General features: G+C 45.6%; 1 protein-coding gene across 1 annotated transcript in view; it reads right to left on the reverse strand.

Annotated features, from left to right (window-relative positions):
- Window positions 1-4,392: 4,392 nt before the first annotated feature.
- lrp5 (low density lipoprotein receptor-related protein 5) overlaps window positions 4,393-22,018 on the reverse strand; it is a 55,876-nt gene continuing 38,250 nt past the window's right edge. The window contains 17 exon segments of the mRNA XM_038294848.1: window positions 4,393-4,543; window positions 4,545-4,740; window positions 5,963-6,060; window positions 6,132-6,274; window positions 6,360-6,602; window positions 6,686-6,796; window positions 9,790-10,026; window positions 10,109-10,234; window positions 10,323-10,532; window positions 13,574-13,764; window positions 13,835-14,040; window positions 14,116-14,312; window positions 16,729-16,906; window positions 16,979-17,127; window positions 17,300-17,484; window positions 18,588-18,832; window positions 18,920-19,055. Coding sequence (XP_038150776.1) covers window positions 4,415-4,543; window positions 4,545-4,740; window positions 5,963-6,060; window positions 6,132-6,274; window positions 6,360-6,602; window positions 6,686-6,796; window positions 9,790-10,026; window positions 10,109-10,234; window positions 10,323-10,532; window positions 13,574-13,764; window positions 13,835-14,040; window positions 14,116-14,312; window positions 16,729-16,906; window positions 16,979-17,127; window positions 17,300-17,484; window positions 18,588-18,832; window positions 18,920-19,055 — 2,980 coding nt within the window. The 3' untranslated portion in view covers window positions 4,393-4,414.

Consider the following 22,018-nt stretch of genomic DNA (forward strand, 5'->3'; position numbering starts at 1 on the left):
AAGAAATAGAAAATGATTATCTAGCAAGTTCTGCCAGTTTTTTCCCCCCTCATCTTATACAAACTAAACCAAGACTTTGACCCTGTTTGAACATTGATTTTACATTTTAAGCTGTTTTAGGGAGTAATGATGAAAGCAGAGTTCACATAAACACTGAATACCAAGAGAGAGCCCCCTGAGGTAATCATTAACCAATCAAAGTCTGAACATGGAGGCCCTGTGTGCTTAAACTCCCCCACAGAGAATTCATTTAACAGCTAATTTTTGTTGCGACAGATCGCATGCAGCCAGCCTGCCTCATTTTAGAGAAGTACAGAATGTACTGACTGAAAAACTTAAACAAAAACCTGTTAGAGGCTGAAGCACTAAGCAACTGATAACGTCTCAGTCAAACTGCAGACGTATAACCCATTTCTTTATTCAAGCAGTGGATTGCCAATGTGAATGCAACTGTTTCCTGGATGGGCCGCCTGTGGAGCCGGTTGACAGTTGCCTTTTGTATCTATGCTTCTTTTTCTATGTCTGCTTCTGTCTCCTTGAACCCCAGTCGGCCTCACTGACTGCCTGCTCAGCAGTCAGTCAGGATTGGTGGCTCTGGATATGAGCAATATTAGAAAGACAGGAAAAAGGGCTGGATCATTAACTCCTGAATGCAAAGCTTTTCAAAAGTTCCAAAGTGTTTATGTGATAGACCGACGCCGATTAGAGCATAAATGTGAGGTGTTGTGTTCTCAGCCCCATTACTCTGAACTACAAAATAAAATAAAGTGGAGTTACTGCCTGCATGCCTAAATCACACTATTACATAGTTATTACTATGGAAAAGTATGTAATTGAGTAATATATAGTTATAATATGTATGTAGGGCTGCAACTAATGAATGGTTTGCAAATTGATTAATCTGTTGCTTCTTTTTTAGATTAATAATTGGATAGCAAAAGGTTCCTTAAAGGAGATTTTTTTCCCCAAATTTAACCAGGGGAAACTAAAACTTTTCACTAATGATCACAGTTTAAAGGAGTGTTTCGTTATTGAGCTAATTTTAATCTATTCTTTTTGTTTACTTATGATCACCTGGTTTCTCCTGTTGCTGCCCTTGGTTTCTGTTTGGGATCTGTCTCTCTTTTGCATTACGTCAGGTTTCTCCCATGTTTCCTCCACTGCTCAGTATCCTCCCTCTTCCTCAACTCGTTATCTTGATTCTCTTCAGCTGCTTTCTTCTCTCTCGCCCTCCTTTCATTAAAGTAGTTGTTTTTTTTTTTGTTTTTTTTAGTATCCTCACCAGAATCTTTAATTTTTTGGTCTCATGTCTCTCTGCCTCGTTCCTGTTTCTGCCATCCCAGTTATTCAGAGCTTATTCTGAGTTCTGCAAAAAAAAGAAATATTTAATCTCTACTATAATCTGTATTTTATTTCTCCTTTAAACGCACCAGCACAGGTGTAACAATGAGCCGTTGTTATCTGTATATTCGCTGAAATTACATTTAAACACGGCATCTGGTTTTGTAGTTTGGTTTATTGAGGTTGTTTTGGGTGCAGAGGATTTGTTTGGGGTGTGGTTTTTTTGGTAGGCCACATGTTCAGGTTTTAATTTTTCTAAATTTCACTTTGCATTTCTATTTTAATTTTTTTTCTTTAACTCTTCGTAAAAAAGAGAAACATGGATTAAAGAGGTAAAATATCACAGCTCATTGTGAAATAATCACCTCTGCTGTTTCTCTCTCCAAGCAGGTGTGCACAGGACTGCACCATTGGAGAATCGAGGGGGGGGTATATGCTGTTTTCTATGTTAGTTTTGAGCATTTGTTTTGGTTGAATTAAAATATTTGTATTGGTTGGTAAATGTATTTCGTAATTAGCTGTTCATTTAAAACAAATATTCTTTTTTGCTTATTTTGCAGCTGTATATGCCTTTTATAATGGTTTCTTCCAATTTGGTTCCACCTCTATATAACAAACATGTCTGCCATTGTCCTGGGTCGATGTGGTTTGGTTGATGTGCTGCACCAGGAAAAAATGAAAGACTTTCAACCAGGTTGGGTCCCACGTGGCCTCCTGACGAGTCACTGACAACAGGACAAACAATCTTTTGAGGTCTCTTCAGCAAGATGCAATCAGCTGGTTTTCCTTAGATAGAAAACTTTGAATCAATCTGACTGGATGATCTGGTGAACTGGAAAATGACCTGAGATGACATGATGTGAATTGGAGCTCATTATTACACAACAACCCTGTTTAAAATAAAACCTTTATTATATAAAAGTGATTTAGATACAAAAATTCAGAACTGTATATCAAACTAGGCATTTGAAACTGAGACAGCCTCCAGAGTTTTACTGACAGTGGTTTTTAGCCCTTGAGAAAACGGTCAGTGGTCCTAAGGGTTGGGATGGATGGCGGAGCTGCGCTGCAGTAGCAGCAGCAGCAGAAACCCAGCAGGCTGGATTAGCAACCAGCTCAGGCATCTTATCCTCAGATAGCTTCACTGGAAACAGCAGAGGATGCTTCTCTCTCAATCCTCTCCGCTGTTTCTCTTTTATGATGAGGATTCAAACCGCTGCTTTAATGGCAGGATGCAGCTGTTAAACTGGAAGCAGGGGTTTTTGTTTGTTCTAGGAATGTTGATAAACTGTTGATAAACTCATGAAAGAAGTGCGCCCCCTGCTGGTTCTCTGCAGTTTTTCTGTCACACAAAATACATTTGAGATTTTAAACAAGATTAGAAAAAAAAAAAAAAAATTTTTTAGATGGTAAAACAAATATATCCATGAACAGTGAAGGCTTTTATGAAGAAAATTCTGAATTAACATGATTGTGATTGGCAACAATATCCCATAATGCCCTGATGGAAGGCGACAGAGAGCCGAGGAGCCAGTAGCTGCTTTACATCTGGCCAGGTTGGTTTAGATGGCTCCTTTATAAATAAAGTTATCATTTTAATAAGTTTGGATTTATTAAGACTGATTTTGTCTAAACTATTTAAATTAATTTGATGTTTAAAAACACTAAAGATGTGAAGAAGTAAACTGCCTCAAGGCATTTTCATGTTTCCATCGCAGCTTCATTACATTGACCTTAAAAAGGGCATGATGATGATGATGATGATGATGAAGCAACATCTAAATGCTATTAGTTGGGGGCTAATCCAAAATAATCCAGGAAGATTTTACAAAAAAAAGCATAAGAAAATTATTTCCACAATATATATATATATATATATATATATATATATATATATATATATATATATATATATATATATATATATATATATATATAAAAATATATATATATATTTTACAAAATGAGACTGAAATCAAGATGAAGGTAAACGGTATGAGTGAAACAAGCTTTGGTTTTGTTCTAGAAGTTTCCACGGTTCCTGGGTTTGGGTCCAATTAGAGTTGAGGCTGACGGTGAATACAGACGAGTACATGCTAGCAGAAATATACTAACGCAAAAAAACGCTGGAGAATAATTCGTTATTAGTTGTAAAATAGCTTCATCATCTGTTGTCAGGATGACAAGGATCATTTTGGCATTTCGGAGTAATGTCATAGCATCTGGTTGATTCTGTACATAATAGCAGCAAAGGTACATTTGGTAAACTGGACCAGGAGAAGAAGGTCAGAGGTCGGATTCCCGAAGGTTGGCTCTCACTTCATAAATGACTTCATTCCACATGCAGCGTGTAGCTTATAGCTCGACCTGTTCCTGCTTGTTAGCCGGTGACCCTCAGCTAAAGGTCACAGAGTCACAGGTTCCATCCAAAGAGTCCAGACTTTCACACAATCAGACTTTAGAGTTCATTTAAGGGCACGTGTTGGTAGAGGAAGGAAAGGATGTGAGGAAGGATGGATAGAAGCAAAGGAGAGGAGACGAAGAGGAAATCAGAAGGAAACTTGGAAGGAATGGAGGACGCAGGAAAACATTGAGAAGAGACCAGGATAAAAGGTGGAAAACAGGATTATTTAAGAAAAAAAGTCTGGAGAAGAAAAGATCTTCCTCAATCCCGTATTCATCCACACCTGGAAAACACTGAAAAGATTTTCCAAACTTTTCCAGCCTCCAGTCATTCAGTCAGTCTGCTTCTCATCAGGAAAATGTCCAGAAGACAGACAGTGGAGCGGATCCGGGGACAGGAGGAGAACGGCGGCTTCAGGCTCACAGGACGGTCATTTAGTGGGGGGGTGGGGGGTTCGCTGATTTATCTTCTGAGGTTTTGAGGTAAAGCATCAGCAGCACAGCTTAGCTCCTCAAGCGCGGGGGGGTCGACCTGAGGCTGACTGGAATGACAGAGGAAGGAGGAGCTTAGAGGCTCCTAACCTGGTTTCACGTCCGTTCGTCCAGAAGCAGATTCACTGGTTCACTTCATCCCTTTGTTTCTCTATGGGGTGGGTGGGGGGGGGGGGGGTCACGACGAGTCGGTGCAAGGTGAAGGAGGAGGGGGGCACAGGTGGAAGTAGGATCGTTCAGTGGACGGGGAGGGGGGGCAACTTTCCTCAGCGGACATGTACTGAGAGCGTGGGGTGGGGGGCGGGGGGGTAGGGGTCAGAGTCTGAGTTCAGGTCCATGTAGTATTTATGAGGTTTTCCAGGGACGGCGTGACCCGAGGCCTTCCAGCGTCCTGCTGACAGCGGAGGAGCAGTGGGGATGGGGTGGGGGGTGTAGTCACTGTCACAGACGTCTGTGCTGCAGGGGGTGGTGGGGGGGGCAGCCCCACGCACTGGGTGGTACGGCCTGTGGAGGAAACAAGAGAGAGTTAGTACAGAAGACGATGTTTTGCTCTCAGCATCAGCAGCATTAGCACTAGCAGAAGCGTTAGTATCATCAGTAGCGTTAGCGTTAGCAGCAGCGTTAGAATCATTAGCATCAGCGTTAGCAGCATTAGCATCATCAGCGGCATTAGCACCAGCAGAAGTGTTAGTATCATCAGTAGTGTTAGCAGCAGCTTTAGAATCATTAGCATCAGCGTTAGCAGCATAAGCAGCATCAGCATCATCAGCAGCATTAGCAGGATTAGCATCATCAGCAGTGTTAGCAGCTCAGTAGCATTAGCAGCAGTGTTAGAAGCATTAGCAGTATTAGCATCAGCGTTAGCAGCATAAGCAGCATCAGCATCATCAGCAGCATTAGCAGGATTAGCATCATCAGCAGTGTTAGCAGCTCAGTAGCATTAGCAGCAGTGTTAGAAGCATTAGCAGTATTAGCATCATCAGCAGTGTTAGCAGCATTAGTATCATTAGCAGTGTTAGCATTCTCAGCAGCATTACCATCATCAGCAGTGTTAGCATTATCAGCGGTATTAGCAGCATTAGCTGTATTAGCATTCTCAGCAGCGATAGCAGTGTTAGCATCAGCAGCAGCGTTAGCACCATAAGCAGCGATAGTAGCATTAGCATTATTAGCAGCGTTAGCAGCAACAGTATCATCAGCAGCGATAGCAGCGTGAGCGGCATTAGCGTCATCAGCATGATTAGCAGTATTTGCGGCGTTAGCACCAGCATCATCATCAGCGTTAGCAGCATCGGTATCATTGGCAGCAATAGCAGCGTTAGCGTCATCAGCAGGATTAGCAGCGTTAGCACTAGCATCATTAGCAGCGTTAGCAGCATCAGTATCATCAGCAGCGATAGCAGCGTTAGCGGCATTAGCAGGATTAGCAGTGTTAGCAGCATTAGCGTCATCAGCAGGATTAGCAGCGTTAGCACTAGCATCATTAGCAGCGTTAGCAGCATCAGTATCATCAGCAGCGATAGCAGCGTTAGCGGCATTAGCGTCATTAGCAGGATTAGCAGCCTTAGCGGCGTTAGCACTAGCATCATTAGCAGCATCAGTATCATCAGCAGCGATAGTAACGTTAGCGGCATTAGCATCATCAGCAGGATTAGCAGCGTTAGCGCTGTGAATTTTCTGCGTCAGACATGGAGCAATGAGCCACAGACGGCTGAGGAAGCCTAACCTGTACGATCTGGTTGTAGACGGACTGTTGGAGGAGTAGAAGACCTCGGTGTTGTACAGAGAGCGGTCAGTGGCCGGAGACGGAGGAGGATTCAGGATCTGCAGCAGAAAACAGTGGTTGGTCACTGAGGTTCTAGCTGTAGGATCAGGGTGTGTTCTGCTGCCGGTACCTTTGGGTAGAAGGCTCCTTTGGTAGATGAAGAGCTGCTGGATGAAGCTCCGGTCACGTGGTTCCTGTCATAGAGAGGAGCTCCACTGCTGCTGCTGCCCATCAAGCTGACTGAGCTCATGGTGGACTTTCCACAGGAGATCCCTGCAGACAGAACCCATTGATCAGCACCCCAACAGAACACAGACCTCATGGACTCACAGCTCGGCTGCTAACAAACAGACCCCACCTTGGTAGGTACCATGCTGAGAGCTGCTGGGGGTGATGAAGTTCAGGGGGACATGCGGCGTCCCGCTGATGTATTCATGAGGAAAGGTCCCGTTGGGACCCTTGTAACGCCGACACACCACGCGCTGACAGACAAAACAGGCTCCGCCCATCACAAACATCAGCAGGATAATGGCGATGACTGGACCAATGGGGTTGGTGGTTTCATTACTCGGAAGGAAGCTTGAGGATGGAGAAATATAATCTACGCAAAAGAAGAGGAGCAGATCCAGTGACTGACATGCTGAGAGGAAGTCCACCAGAAAAAAACTGCTGCTGAGTGTTTACCGCAGGCCAGCTCATCCGATCCATCCAGGCAGTCGGAGTAGTTGTCACACTGCTGCTTCTTGGTGATGCAGTGGTTGTCCCCACAGCGGAACTGGGTGGGAGCGCAGACGGCTGGAAGACAGGGGGAGAGGTGGACCGGTGAGATACTGCACAAGGTGTTTCATTAAATCAGGATTAAAATAAACCAGGTCTACAACTCTGCACATTAGATTAGCTCATCATAACCTGAATCCAGGGGAGAGATTTACCATTAGGCAATACTATGCAGTGGCTTAGGGCCCCAAGTTCCTGGGGGCCCCATAAAACTCTGTTTCCATGTATGGTTAATACAACTATTCCTTATTTGTTTACATTAATGATGTTTTTGATAAAAATCCTTTGGTTAAAATGCCATCAGAACGCTGATAATACTAAGAGTGTCTCAGCCCCCCCCTTCAGTGTCCACCATATTGGATCAGTTCATTTGCTGCACATGTTCAGAAAGGTCCAAACAGACAGCAGCAAACCATTTGAAAACAAACCATGCAAAGAGCAGTGTTGCCAACTTAGCGCTTTAGTCGCTATATTTAGCCACTTTTCAGACCCCTCTAGCACTTTGATTTCTAAAAAGCTCCTAGCGCCAAATGTAGCGACTTTTTTCTGCTACTGGAGACTTTGGAGACAACATCTAAAAGCAGCGAACTCTGCTCTCCAGAGCAAGTAGATTGGTAACCCCGCCTCCTGCTCTCCTCTATCTTGTCTGCTGTCATAATTCATGCAGCTATTATTTCATCCAAATGAAAAATGGAGAACAGAGAAGCAGATCATGGCTTGTCTACAGTGAAAAGAAGGACTGGGTTATTTACTTTGGCCTTTTTAGAAACACAGGAAGGAGCAATCAGCTAAGTGAGCTTAGTGCTTGGAAAAAATCTTTTATTCCTTTAGAGACAGCATGAAAAGTCAGCTGAGTACAAAACATAGAGAGGAAAACAAGAAGAGAGGGACAAAACCTAGAACAGATAATGGATGTCTATTCTATTAACATTTCTCTATAATGGGTCTGTTCTATGTGTTGTCTTCTCAGTTCAGAGGGCCCCCTGCCTGTCTTTGTGTGGGGGCCCATATTTCCTAAATCCGTCCCTGTCACTAATATACAATCGTGGATTGTCGCCACACCAACGACGTGTCATTTGATTTGACTGTACTGGTTTTGTGCCATTATGAGGTTCCCTAAATCATCAAGCATCAACAGGGAAACACAGCTGAAGGCTGCTTAACCTCAGATTCCACGCCCTCCGTCTCCGCCCCCCTCACGTATGTCGTGCTTGTTTGTCATGTTAACCAATGAGAGCTTGTCCACATCCACCGCTACTCCTCCGCACGTCATCGTAAACGTACGTCTTCTCCTTCCTTCACCGTCAAAATACGGAGCTGAGCTATTTTTTAACTCCGCTCCAGCCAGGTCAAGATCCGCAATTCCAATCACACCAAACAGGAAAAAGGACGTTAAGAAGATCCGGTTTGTTAAATAAAAATATGGTAACGATAGATTGGTAAATACAGATTAGAGCATAATTCTTACATATTCCCAAAACCTAAGAACGTTAAATTAAATTATTGGATGCAGACTATTGGTAGAAGCAGATTTGTCATCGCAATCAAAATATTTATTTTATACCAAGAGGCTTAAAAGTTTAACCAAATGCAGTCTAAACAAACTTCTAATCTCAGGCCTGGATGAAGAGATACTGAGTTTAGAAGCAGAGAACAGAGTTCATCCAAACCATGGATGATCCTAGTTATCAATCAAAAAAGAAAATATTTGGGCAGAAACTGAACCTCTGCTGGATGCTGATGGGATTTTATTAATATGTCACATTAAATTAAGCATTTTATTACCGCATGTTTTGCTCCTACGGTTTAATAATAATATCTATGCTCTCCTGGAGCTCCAGGGATTTCGGAGCAAAGCAGGATGGAAGGAACAGTGAAGCGGAGCGGGGCGGATACGGAGGATGTGGGATTTGGTGGTGAGGAGAAGAAGCGGGCGGAGCAGCCATATTGTCTTTAGGGGGAATTATCCTGGATATCTGATTGGCTGCAAGCCTTCGCATGCATCTTTTAGTTCGAGGACTTTGTTTAGAAGCAAAAACTAAATTATTTTCATTGGTGCAGCACTCAAAGGATGAACTTTAACACAAAGCAATGAATACAGTAATTATGATGTTCTATTATGTATTTTTTAACTAAAATGATTAACATGCAGTCATGGAGAAAGGATTAAATCACAGATGTTGTTTTCTTCATTTTTAACCCTTTATAGGGCGCTCGGTGAAATACTTTGAAAATCAACATTTCCAGCCAATAGTGTTATTGGAATCCAGGCAAAGACCTTATTAGCTTTGGAACATTCTAGAAATATGGATATTCTGATGGCAAAAATGAATGTCAATGTAATAACAAGAAATGCCAATTTGCCAGAATATATTAGGAAAAATAATGAAAGTTTTTCTATAAGAAATTCATGAAAAACCCAGATTTTTTTAGTCCAACATAACCTTAGAGGCATTAATGCTGATACTGGAACTGACATTTTTTAGTTTATAAACCTAAATATAATTGTTAACGAGGCTTATTAACTTTTTGAACGTTTCAATTAGTTTTTACCTTTTTTTTCTTGCCCTACATTTTTTTTCCAGCTTAATTTCCAGTAGATAATGTATCATTCAAGGGCTCATCTAATTGGCCAAATGCCAGAATAAGATGTGCAGCCATGTAGCAGGATCTATGCTGAATGGCTGGATATAGATCATTTATAAGGTTGATGCAAGGAATCAAACGGTGAAAAACTTAAACTAGAAAACTGGTTCATTTCCCTTTTGGTTGTATTTCTCTCTACCTCCCTCTGATTAGCTGCTCTGGTCTGCATCCTGCCTCCTATATATTCCCTCTAATCTCTCTGTTCCTTATCTTCCATATTGTCCTGATCCTCCTCGTCTCACTCTCATAGTAAATCTTTTTTTTCCACGCCGGTTCGGTGGTTCTAGTTCTGAGACTCTGCTCCACCGTTTGGGTTCAGACTGAGTGAAAAAGATGGAGTGCAGCGTCTGCAGTTCATCACGTACTGTTGCATTCATGCTCATCAGACTTATCGGGGCAGTCCGGTTCCCCGTCGCACCGCTTCTGAATGTCGATGCAGCTTCCTTCGTCACACTGGAACTGGAGGGAGGAGCAGATGGGACAGTTTTCTTCATCGCTGCCATCTTCACACTCTGGGAAATGGTCACAACGCCACGCCATGGGTATACAGCCGATTTCTCCAGTGGAGCATGTGAACTGCTCTGTGGAGCAGGTGGGAGGCTCTGAGGGAGACGAAGCAGTGGGTTACAGGAAACAGCAGGAGGAGAGAAAGGCAGCACTTCCTGCTGGTTGCTGGTGGTTTACCTCCGCAGTGCAGCAGGTCCTGGAGTAAGACCAGATGCATGGGACAGGAGCAGCTGGATGTCCCATCACCCTTTGCAATGCAGATGTGAGAACAGCCTCCATTGTCCCGGGAACAGGGATGGGAAGCTGGATGCAGAAACAAAAAGCATGTGAACCATCAGAGCCAGTTTGGTACGGTGTCCCTGATGAACCAATCAGAGAGACACATCTCTACCAAAGTCCTGCGGGTCCATCTCCTCTGCTGCATGGATGGATGTCAGGTATGATATCCGTCCCTGGATGCGTGTGCGGCCCTCTCCTGTCAGTTTATCCACCCGTTCGATCATCTGTTGCTGCCGGTCGATCCAGTACAGATGGTCTCCTAGAACCGTCAGGCCCATCGGCAGCAGAATGTTGGAATCCTGCAGAACAATACGATTGGCCCCTGGAGAAGAGAGGAAAAATGTTAACCCTAAACATCACAGCAAGGTTGAAACATCGCAGCAAAGCTGAAACATCACAGCAAAGCGGAAACATCGCAGCAAAGCTGAAACATCGCAGCAAAGCTGAAACATCGCAGCAAAGTGGAAACATCGCAGCAAAGCGGAAACATCGCAGCAAAGCTGAAACATCGCAGCAAAGCTGAAACATCGCAGCAAAGCTGAAACATCACAGCAAAGCGGAAACATCGCAGCAAAGCTGAAACATCACAGCAAAGCTGAAACATCGCAGCAAAGCTGAAACATCGCAGCAAAGCTGAAACATCACAGCAAAGCGGAAACATCGCAGCAAAGCTGAAACATCGCAGCAAAGCTGAAACATCGCAGCAAAGTGGAAACATCGCAGCAAAGCGGAAACATCGCAGCAAAGCTGAAACATCGCAGCAAAGCTGAAACATCGCAGCAAAGCTGAAACATCACAGCAAAGCGGAAACATCGCAGCAAAGCTGAAACATCACAGCAAAGCGGAAACATCGCAGCAAAGCGGAAACATCGCAGCAAAGCTGAAACATCGCAGCAAAGCGGAAACATCGCAGCAAAGCGGAAACATCGCAGCAAAGCGGAAACATCGCAGCAAAGCTGAAACATCGCAGCAAAGCTGAAACATCGCAGCAAAGCGGAAACATCGCAGCAAAGCGGAAACATCACAGCAAAGCTGAAACATCGCAGCAAAGCGGAAACATCGCAGCAAAGCTGAAACATCGCAGCAAAGCGGAAACATCGCAGCAAAGCTGAAACATCACAGCAAAGCTGAAACATCGCAGCAAAGCTGAAACATCGCAGCAAAGCTGAAACGTCGCAGCAACAGCTGATATTAACAACAAAGACTTTTGGATGAGCACAGGGAAACAAAATAAATAAAAAATAAATGAGGAAAACCAGCTCTAAAAAAGCCTGCTTCTAATCTCTACTTGTCCCCACAGAAACACAAATGTTCTGGAGACATGGCCCATAATCCCAGGTTCTACACTGGCTGGGTCCATAATCCCGGGTTCTACACCGGCAGGGTCCGTAATCCAAGGTTCTACACCGGCTGGGTCCATAATCCCGGGTTCTACACCGACTGGGTCCATAATCCCGGGTTCTACACCGACTGGGTCCATAATCCCGGGTTCTACACCGACTGGGTCCATAATCCCAGGTTCTACACGGGCTGGGTCCATAATCCCAGGTTTTAAACCGGCTGGGTCCATAATCCCGGGTTCTACACCGGCTGGGTCCATAATCTCAGGTTCTACACGGGCTGGGTCCATAATCTCAGGTTCTATACGGGCTGGGTCCATAATCCCAGGTTTTAAACCGGCTGGGTCCATAATCCCGGGTTCTACACCGGCTGGGTCCATAATCTCAGGTTCTACACGGGCTGGGTCCATAATCCCAGGTTTTAAACCGGCTGGGTCCATAATCCCAGGTTCTACACCGGCAGGGTCTATAATCCCGGGTTCTACACCGGCTGGGTCCGTAATCCCAGGTTCTACACCGGCTGGGTCCAAAATCCCAGGTTCTACACCGGCTGGGTCCGTAATCCCGGGTTCTACACTGGCTGGGTCCATAATCCCGGGTTCTACACCGGATGGGTCCGTAATCCCAGGTTCTACACCGGCTGGGTCCATAATCCCGGGTTCTACACCGGCTGGGTCTATAATCCCGGGTTCTACACCGGCTGGGTCCGTAATCCCAGGTTCTACACCGGCTGGGTCCAAAAGCCCAGGTTCTACACCGGCTGGGTCCGTAATCCCGGGTTCTACACTGGCTGGGTCCATAATCCTGGGTTCTACACCGGATGGGTCCGTAATCCCAGGTTCTACACCGGCTGGGTCCATAATCCCGGGTTCTACACCGGCTGGGTCCGTAATCCCAGGTTCTACACCGGCTGGGTCCACAAATAATGGCGTATTAGCAGCGTTTTGGTATAAAGGGGGTTCACAGGAGGAAACCATCAGTTCTCCTCCAGACTTCATCCCCATCATAGGGTGAGCCAGAAGGTGAGGGTGATGGATCCTCCCTGCGTTCACGCCCACCACCAACAAACTTCCTAGCAGACATGACGCTCAATCTGCTGACACCAAAAACCTGCTTTCTTTCTTTTTCTTTTTTTGGGCGGGCGGTAAACAGCAGCTAGGTTAATACCGCAATCAAAGAAATCTTTTTCTGCAGGGCGGGCGCCTCTGGACACTTGCTTGTGCATCATTTCCTGGGCATTACATTGCGTTATGCAGAAGTTAGGCTGTCGTTGGATAGAAGTTCTGGACTCGTTATGAATACTCGATGTATACGCCCAGAATAGAAAAAATACATAGAAAGGTCAGCCTATGCCAGCGTTTAGGAGATCCTGGGACGTTAGGCAGATGCCGGACAAATCAGCAAGGTGTGAAAGGAGCCTAAAGAAACACGTTCAGCGCTCGTCTGAAACACGTCAGATACGTTGATATGCATTGGAGAGAAGTTCTTGATAAGTTATGCACAAGTTACTCAGAGGTTTAGGATAAGCTAGACGCCAAAACTGATGAGGAACTGACACTGAACGATGTCAACCATCAGATAACTGACCTGGAACTGACAGCCCACGGATGGCAGACGCTGGAATACGCACTTTCTGTATATCTACATGTTCCAGCGGATTTCAGCGTACTTCAGCATGTTCATAACTTAAACAACGTATGCCAGTGTTTCTGCCAGATTTTGCGTACGTCAGGCATACCCAGGTCTATATCGTCAAGGTGTGACAGGAGCTTTAAGTTTTTTAAGGCAAAACAGACAAGTTTTTCCAAAGAATGGTAGAAATAAACAGTTAGGCAGGAGCTGGAGGATCTTTGATGGTAACAAAACCAGCTCAGTGCTTAGAAAATAGGACATCTTTAACCCTGATTGTTTTCGTTTCTCAGAAAGTCAGACACCTGCCGCTTTCAGAGTTTAGAGCCTTGGAGTTTCCACGCGTTGAGGTGCGTTTAAGGCTGAGCGGGCTCAGGAGCTAAGGAGAACTCACCCGTCAGGTCGCTGCTCTCGATGCGCTTCAGGTCAGCGTCAACCCAGAACAGCTTCCCCAGCTTGTTGTCCAGAGCCAGAGCTACAGGCCTGATGAGGCCGGTGGAGAACAGGGACTCCCTCTCAGTCCCGTCCAGACTGGCTGCTTCGATCTTGGCAGAGTGCTCCTGCACTGTGGTGAAGTACATGCACCTGTGGAGAGGAGATGGACCTTTAAACTCCTGCACGTGTCCGTCCCTCTGTCCGCCGCCACCATAGTTACCCTTTCTCTGCGTTGACCACGATGGCTCTGGGCTTGTCCGTGTCGTCCTTGAGGACCACGCCCACCATGCGGCCGTCCATCTTCTGAACGTTGATGGTGTTGGTGGTCTCACAGGTCCAGTAGATGTGGCGGCTGTAGGGATCGAGGCTCAGGTCGTGGAGCTGGTTGTCCACCTGTTGAGCAGGGCTGCTTGCCACGATGGAAGCCTGGAGAGCACCACAGAGGGCAAAGGTCAACATCTGCAGCGGCAGGAGCTGTTCTCCTTCTGCCGGCAGCGTTACCATGCTTCCATCGTCTCTGGCCCTTCGTATGTTCTGCCGTCCATCCACCCAATAGACCAGCCGCTCCAGCGGGTCGTAGCTGACGGCTCGGACGTTCTTCGTGACGTGGATCGGAAGGATTATGTCAGGACTCTGATCTCCTAACACCATCCTGCTGATGCTGGCCCTCTGACTGAAGAGCAGGAAACTTAGAGGAGCTGCAGAGAGACGGGAAGAGCAGGAGGTCATGAGACGACCAGCGGGTCACCAGCTAGCCTTCCACACGCTAACAGAGGAGAACGGGTTAAACGACACCATCTAAGTACAACTGGAAGGAGCACAGATGTTCAGCTTTCATGAAATAGATCTGTACCTCTATAAAGTCAGACAAAAGCTTAGAAAGCTTATCCCACTTATTTTATCAAGCAGAACAAAAACAGACTTTTAATTTATTGAACTTTTCCTTGCAGCACAAGTCATTTTATCTGCTTTTTGTCATTTTTTTGCTCCATATTTTAAAACCTGCAGTAACCTGCATACTAGCAGGGTTAAAAACTTTAAAAACATGTAATATATTTGGCATTTGGTCGTTCCAGACTAAGTCACAGGATCTGCTAAACTGTGACAGAAAGCAGCTTTCTGGTCAAAGCGCTGCCGCTGTTTGATCAACATGAAGCCAGATTCCATGTTTTTAATGTCTTTAAAAGGGTTAGAAACCACATAGTTTAAATATTTAGAATGAAAGAAAAGTTTCATCAATGTTTAAATGCTTTTCTTTCTTATTTAGACCTTTTGGGAATGCTTCATGTTTTTGCTGCCTCTAAAGCCGGGTTTATACTTGCCAGAGGGCGTGAGGGGGCCAAAAGGGACGCAATCTTCACCTAGTCAAGATTGCGTCATGAACCTCTGAATATTTGTAACTTGGCACCGATCACGCTGCAAGCCTTGTTCCCAGTGGGAGGATATAAAATCAAATGGTTCTGAAGGTTCGGGTGGATCAGAGGGAAGCTCGTCTGCCTGGCTGTGTGTTTCCTGGACGGGGCCGCCTGTGGAGCTGGTTGACAGTTGCCTTTTGTATCTATGCTTCTTTTTCTATGTCTGCTTCTGTATCCTCGAACCCCTGTCAGCCTCAGCAGATGGCCGCTCACACTGAGCTGGAGATTTCTTCCTGTTCAAAGGAAGTTTTTCCTCTCCACTGTCGCTACAAGCATGCTTAGTGTGAGGGATTGCTGAAGAATCAATGAGTCGATGCAATCAGCTGGTTTTCCTTAGATAGAAAACATTGAATCAATCTGACTGGATGATCTGGTTAAATTGTCTGTATAAAGTGACCTGAGATAACATGATATGAATTGGCGTTATAGAAATAAACTGAATTGAAAATAAAGTAGATGATTATTTTAATAATCAATTAATGCAATTAATTGTTTCAGCTTTAGGCAGGGCTGCAATAAAATGATGTCAAAGACACATAGACGGCTCTATAACACAGTTTATACAGATTATTGGCAAAACAAGGTGGATCTGGAAGTAATTTATCCTTTAAAACCATTTAACATCATTTCAGCCGAGCAGCCTAACTTTCAGATGTTCTCCTCTCCAGTCAACATTTTCATTAATTAACAATTTTAGCCAAAAAAAGAGAGATCTGGACAGAAATGTTGGGCTGCTATTATTCTGCACACAACTTGCTGCTAGAGATGAATGAACAATCTGTGAAAATAGTTATTTTTACAAGAAATGAATGAATTTTAAATTTCCTGAATTCAACTATTTGTGTTTTTTTCACATTTGGATGAAGTGAGTGAGTTTTAGCCAGGCGTCTGGAAGGTCCACACAGAAGAAAGACAAACGGCAAACTTAAATGATTTGATTTGGTGTATTTAACCTTTTACAGATTAGTTGAATACATGCCTCTTACAAAACAACATAGATGCAGTTTGTCAGAAAAGAAAATCATGTGAGGCTGATATCATCATACCTGCATCTGCAGCTTTATGGTTTATGGGACGTGTTGGGCAGCAGCGCCCCCTAATGCCTCAAAAATCGACATTTTTCTTGATTTCAGCAGGTAAATGAGACAGATTTACCACTGGAATAAGATGATTTACGCTTAAAATAAGAAAAAAAACTTTTTTTTAAGTGCATAATATCTATTCATCCTCCTACGACGGAGCATTAGGGCCAGGCTAGAGATTTTTTTTCTTCTACTTGGAGAATAAAGTCGTAAAATTACCAGAATAAAGTCATAATATTATATGAAAAAAGTCAGAACTAGAATAGTCCTAAAATTAAGAGAAACAAGTTTTATTTTATGACAACTCTTCCCAGAAGCTCTTTCTTCCCTAAAATGAGGAATGTGGAGCATCATGTGAAGTTATACTTTATAATCTTTATTCTCAAAATGAAAACATAAAAAAAAATGGCCCCAATACTCAGTCGCCTTTTTTCTGCCTTTCTGATCTTTAAGTTGATCACTGCCCCTCTGTGGTTTTAGCGGGTACTGCACCTTCATTCGCTTCTATGGGCTCATGCGCGGTGCACACAGACCGCCGCAACAAGCCAATGCCTTAGTATGTTTCAGACTTAAGAGCTCATATGACTCCAGCTGCCACTGTGGGGGTCTGTACTCACAGCTGCAGTTTCTCCCATCGGCGTTTAGGGTGTAGTGGAAGGCGCAGCGGCACTGGGCGCCGGCAGGAGTGGCCAGGCAGAGGTGGGCACAGTTGCCGTTGTTCTGGGAGCAGTCGTTGGAACCATCCTGACGGGACGAGTGGAATACCAGGATGTCCAGCATGAGCTCCAGCTGACCCTGAGGAAACACAGTGGCTGTTAGGTCAGCATCTGACGGCTCGTAGAGCGCCACCTGCAGCCGCTTCAGTACCTGCAGCACAACGGTGCGGTTCTGGCCACTGCGCTTGTCGGCCTGCTCGATACTGCGCTGGTTAAAGTCGGTCCAGTAGATGAAGTCCCTGTACTGGGTGAGTCCAAAGGGGCGAGGAAGGTCGTCTATGATGATCTCCCTCTGGAGGCCTGGAGGAGAAACCAGAAATCAGAACAGCTGTTCAAAGTTCTGCATCCTCTCCTCTGGATCCATCTGTGGAAGCTGGATCTGTTCCTCACACAGCAGGAGGACGCCGTGCCTACTTCATGCTTTCAGAAAGGTTCCTTCTTCCTGACTTCTTGTCATCGGTAAAAAACCAACCTTGCATGTTGGTGCTCTCGATCATGTAGGTATCCAGATCGGTCCAGTAGAGCCGATGGTCCAGGTAGTCGATGGTCAGTCCGTTGGCTCGGCCCACTTTATCCACCAGGGTGGTGATGGTGCTGCCGTCCATATAGGCTCTGGCTATGCGGGGACGGCCCCCCCACTCCGTCCAGTACATGTAGCTGTGGAGAGAGCAGCAGCTGTGATAAACATCCCACATCCAATCCTCCCATCATGTTTTATTGAATGATAAGAACTGAACTGATGCATTTGTTTAAAAAAATATCAGCGTATTCATGCATGTATAACCCCAATGCAAACCATGGATCTGGTCAGCTGGTCTCTCAATGCAATTAATCAATTGATCCAAAGACGGATAACGAGACCCGTCCTGTCCTACAAGGACATATTTCATGGGAAAGACCATGGTCTCCTGGAAGGCTTGGAGGATGGTGTGTTTTACAGTTTGTTAGTGGAGGATATCATAGATTTCTGGATTTTCGGATTTATCATACTCTTTTCTTAAATTTGGATTTGGAGGATACCTGATGTATCTACAATTACGGAGGATGTCGGCGGCAATTTGGGAATTGATCAGGCAGAGAATGAGCAAGATTGAGAGCTGAGCCATATGCTGGGTGGGTTGAAGTCAAAGGTAAGATGGGATAATATCTTGGATGTGCACGCTCGCTTCAAGGTGGAAAAGCTAAACAAATTTGGAATATTGGATTCACCACGTAGAGCCAGCAAAGACTCAAGGTTGACGGAAAATACCTGTGCAACCTGCTCTCAAAACAATAAGTGTTGTTTTGGATTCGGCCTCCCCCTTATCAACACTTAAGAGCTCCTATGACTGCCCTGGATGTTATGGCAGAAGGGAGCAGAATTTCCACCCCCACTCCCCTACCCGCAAACACCGGTGGTGTTCAGAACTGTAGTGCTGGGGCCCCTGGTAGCCATAAGAACACGCCAAAGGCAGCATTCTGTGGCACGCATGGTCAGTAAATGATGTGAGGAAGGAGGAATGAAGGAAAGATGTAAGGAGATGAGAATATCAGAGAAAGGACAAAAAAGAAGGCAGCTGGAAAAATAAGGATGGAGGAGGAGGAGGAGGAAGCAGTGCGACGCGTTTCAAGAGGATTATTGTGAGTCTTATTCGCCTCCAAGCTTCTGATTCTCACTGAGCCTAATTTGGTCAGAACTTCCATCTGTAACTGGTTTCCACACTGATCTAATGGGACCAGTGTTGTCAGGAACTGGGATCAAACACGCGGCGCTGTCCTACCCGTGGGCCGGATCCAGTGCCAGAGATCGAGGGTTATCCAGCAGGCGGGGGTTGTCCAGATCCTTACAGACCAGAACCTGTCGGTGCTGGCCATCTAGCCGCGCCACCTCGATGCGGTTGGTTCCGGTGTCGGCCCAGTAGATGTTCCGGCCCATCCAGTCGATGGCCATTCCTTCAGGGTAGTCCAGTCCGAACTCAATGACGTGCTCCACGGAGCTGCCGTTCATGTACGCCCTGCTGATGGTCTGAAGGACAGATGGGAGGTAAGGGTGAGAAAGGTGCGGCTTCCTGTCTGTGTCAAACAGAACTGGTTCTGGAACCGCCGGGCCTACCTTGGCCTGAACGTCTGTCCAATAGATTCTCCTTTCAGAAACATCGAAGTCCAGAGCGGATGCTTCTTTGACTCCTGTCAGAGGGATGGCCACGTCATTGCTGTTCGTCCCCAATGAGATGCTCCTGATGCTGTCCCTGAGGAGAACAAGGCATGCAGACAGGTCCATTTAGAAACAGCCACCGCTACTGAGGTACTGCTAACAAACCAGCGCTAACTATTCACAACTAACCATCCAATGCTACTGAGGTACTGCTAACCATCCGCTGCTAACCATCCACTGTTAACCATCCACTGCTAACCTTCCACTGCTAACCATCCACTGCTAACCATCCACTGTTAACCATCCACTGTTAACCATCCACTGCTAACCATCCACTGTTAACCATCCACTGTTAACCATCTACTGCTAACCATCCACTACTAACCTGCTAATGAGCCACTGATAACCACCCACTACTAACCTGATAATGAGCCACTGATAACCACCCACTACTAACCTGCTAATGAGCCCTTGCTAATCCTCCACTGCTAACCATACACTGCTAACCAGCCACTACTAACCATCCGCTGCTAACCATCCGCCGCTAACCATCTGCTGCTAACCATTCGCTGCCAACCATCCGCTGCCAACCATCCGCTGTTAACCATCCGCTGTTAACCATCTGCTGCTAACCATCCACTACTAACCTGCCAATGAGCCATTGCTAATCCTCCACTGCTAACCATCCACTGCTAACCAGGCAGTGCTACCATCCACTGTTAACCATCCGCAGCTAATCGTCTACAGCTAACCATCTACTGCTAACCATCTACCTCTAACCATCTGCTGCTAATCATCGTCTGCTAACAATCTACTGCTAACCATCTGCTGCTAATCATCGTCTGCTAACAATCTACTGCTAACCATCTGCTGCTTACCGTCCACTGCTAACATCTAATGCTAACCATCCACAGCTAACCATCGTCTGCTAACCATCCACTGCTAACCACCCGCTACTAACCATCTACTGCTAACATCTACTGCTAACCATTGTCTGCTAACCATTGTCTGCTAACCATCTGCTGCTTACCGTCCACTGTTAACTATCTTCTGCTAACTATCTGCAGCTAACCATCTACTGCTACTATCCACTGCTAACCATCGTCTGCTAACCATCTACTGCTAACCATCGTCTGCTAACCATCTACTGCTAACCATCCGCTGCTAATCATCGTCTGCTAACAATCTACTGCTAACCATCTGCTGCTTACCGTCCACTGCTAACATCTAATGCTAACCATCCACTGCTAACCATCGTCTGCTAACCATCCACTGCTAACCACCCGCTACTAACCATCTACTGCTAACATCTACTGCTAACCATTGTCTGCTAACTATCTGCAGCTAACCATCTACTGCTACCATCCACTGCTAACCATCGTCTGCTAACCATCTACTGCTAACCATCCACTGCTAACCATCGTCTGCTAACCATCTACTGCTAACCATCCGCTGCTAACCATCGTCTGCTTACCATCCGCTGCTTACCGTCCACTGCTAACACTTACTACTAACCATCCACTGCTAACCATTGTTTGCTTACCATCCACTGCTAACCAACCGCTGCTAACCATCTACTGCTAACCATCTACTGCTAACCATTGTCTGCTAACCATCGTCTGCTAACCATCCACTGCTAACCACCCACTGCTAACCATCTACTGCTAACAATCTACCTCTAACGATCTGCTGCTAATCATCGTCTGCTAACCATCTACTGCTAACCATCTGCTGCTTACCGTCCACTGCTAACATCTAATGCTAACCATCCACTGCTAACCATCCGCTGCTAACCACCCACTGCTAACCACCCGCTACTAACCATCTACTGCTAACATCTACTGCTAACCATTGTCTGCTAACCATCTGCTGCTTACCGTCCACTGTTAACTATCTTCTGCTTACTATCTGCAGCTAACCATCTACTGCTACCATCCACTGCTAACCATCGTCTGCTAACCATCGTCTGCTAACCATCCACTGCTAACCATCGTCTGCTAACCATACGCCGCTAACCATCCGCTGCCAACCATCCGCTGCCAACCATCCGCTGTTAACCATCCGCTGTTAACCATCTGCTGCTAACCATCCACTTCTAACCTGCCAATGAGCCATTGCTAATCCTCCACTGCTAACCATCCACTGCTAACCAGGCAGTGTTAACATCCACTGTTAACCATCCGCTGCTAACCGTCTACAGCTAACCATCGTCTGCTAACCATCCGCTGCTAACCATTCGCTGCCAACCATTTGCTGTTAACCATCCGCTGTTAACCACCCGCTACTAACCATCTACTGCTAACCATCCACTGCTAACTGCTCGCTACTAACCATCTACTGCTAACATCTACTGATAACCATTGTCTGCTAACCATTGTCTGCTAACCATCTGCTGCTTACCGTCCACTGTTAACTATCTTCTGCTAACTATCTGCAGCTAACCATCTACTGCTACCATCCACTGCTAACTATCGTCTGCTAACCATCTACTGCTAACCATCCACTGCTAACCATCGTCTGCTAACCATCTACTGCTAACAATCTGCTGCTAACCATCATCTGCTTACCATCTGCTGCTTACCGTCCACTGCTAACACTTACTACTAACCATCCACTGCTAACCATTGTTTGCTTACCATCCACTGCTAACCATCCGCTGCTAACCATCCGCTGCTAACCATCCGCTGCTAACCATCTACTGCTAACCATTGTCTGCTAACCATCCACTGCTAACCACCCACTGCTAACCATCTACTGCTAACATCTACTGCTAACAATCTACCTCTAACGGTCTGCTGCTAATCATCGTCTGCTAACCATCTACTGCTAACCATCTGCTGCTTACCGTCCACTGCTAACATCTAATGCTAACCATCCACTGCTAACCATCCGCTGCTAACCATCCGCTGCTAACCACCCACTGCTAACCACCCGCTACTGACCATCTACTGCTAACATCTACTGCTAACCATTGTCTGCTAACCATCTGCTGCTTACCGTCCACTGTTAACTATCTTCTGCTAACTATCTGCAGCTAACCATCTACTGCTACCATTC

Source organism: Cyprinodon tularosa, unplaced genomic scaffold, assembly GCF_016077235.1.
Source record: "Cyprinodon tularosa strain WSP-4 unplaced genomic scaffold, ASM1607723v1 ctg347, whole genome shotgun sequence".
NCBI classification, from domain to species: Eukaryota; Metazoa; Chordata; class Actinopteri; order Cyprinodontiformes; family Cyprinodontidae; genus Cyprinodon; species Cyprinodon tularosa.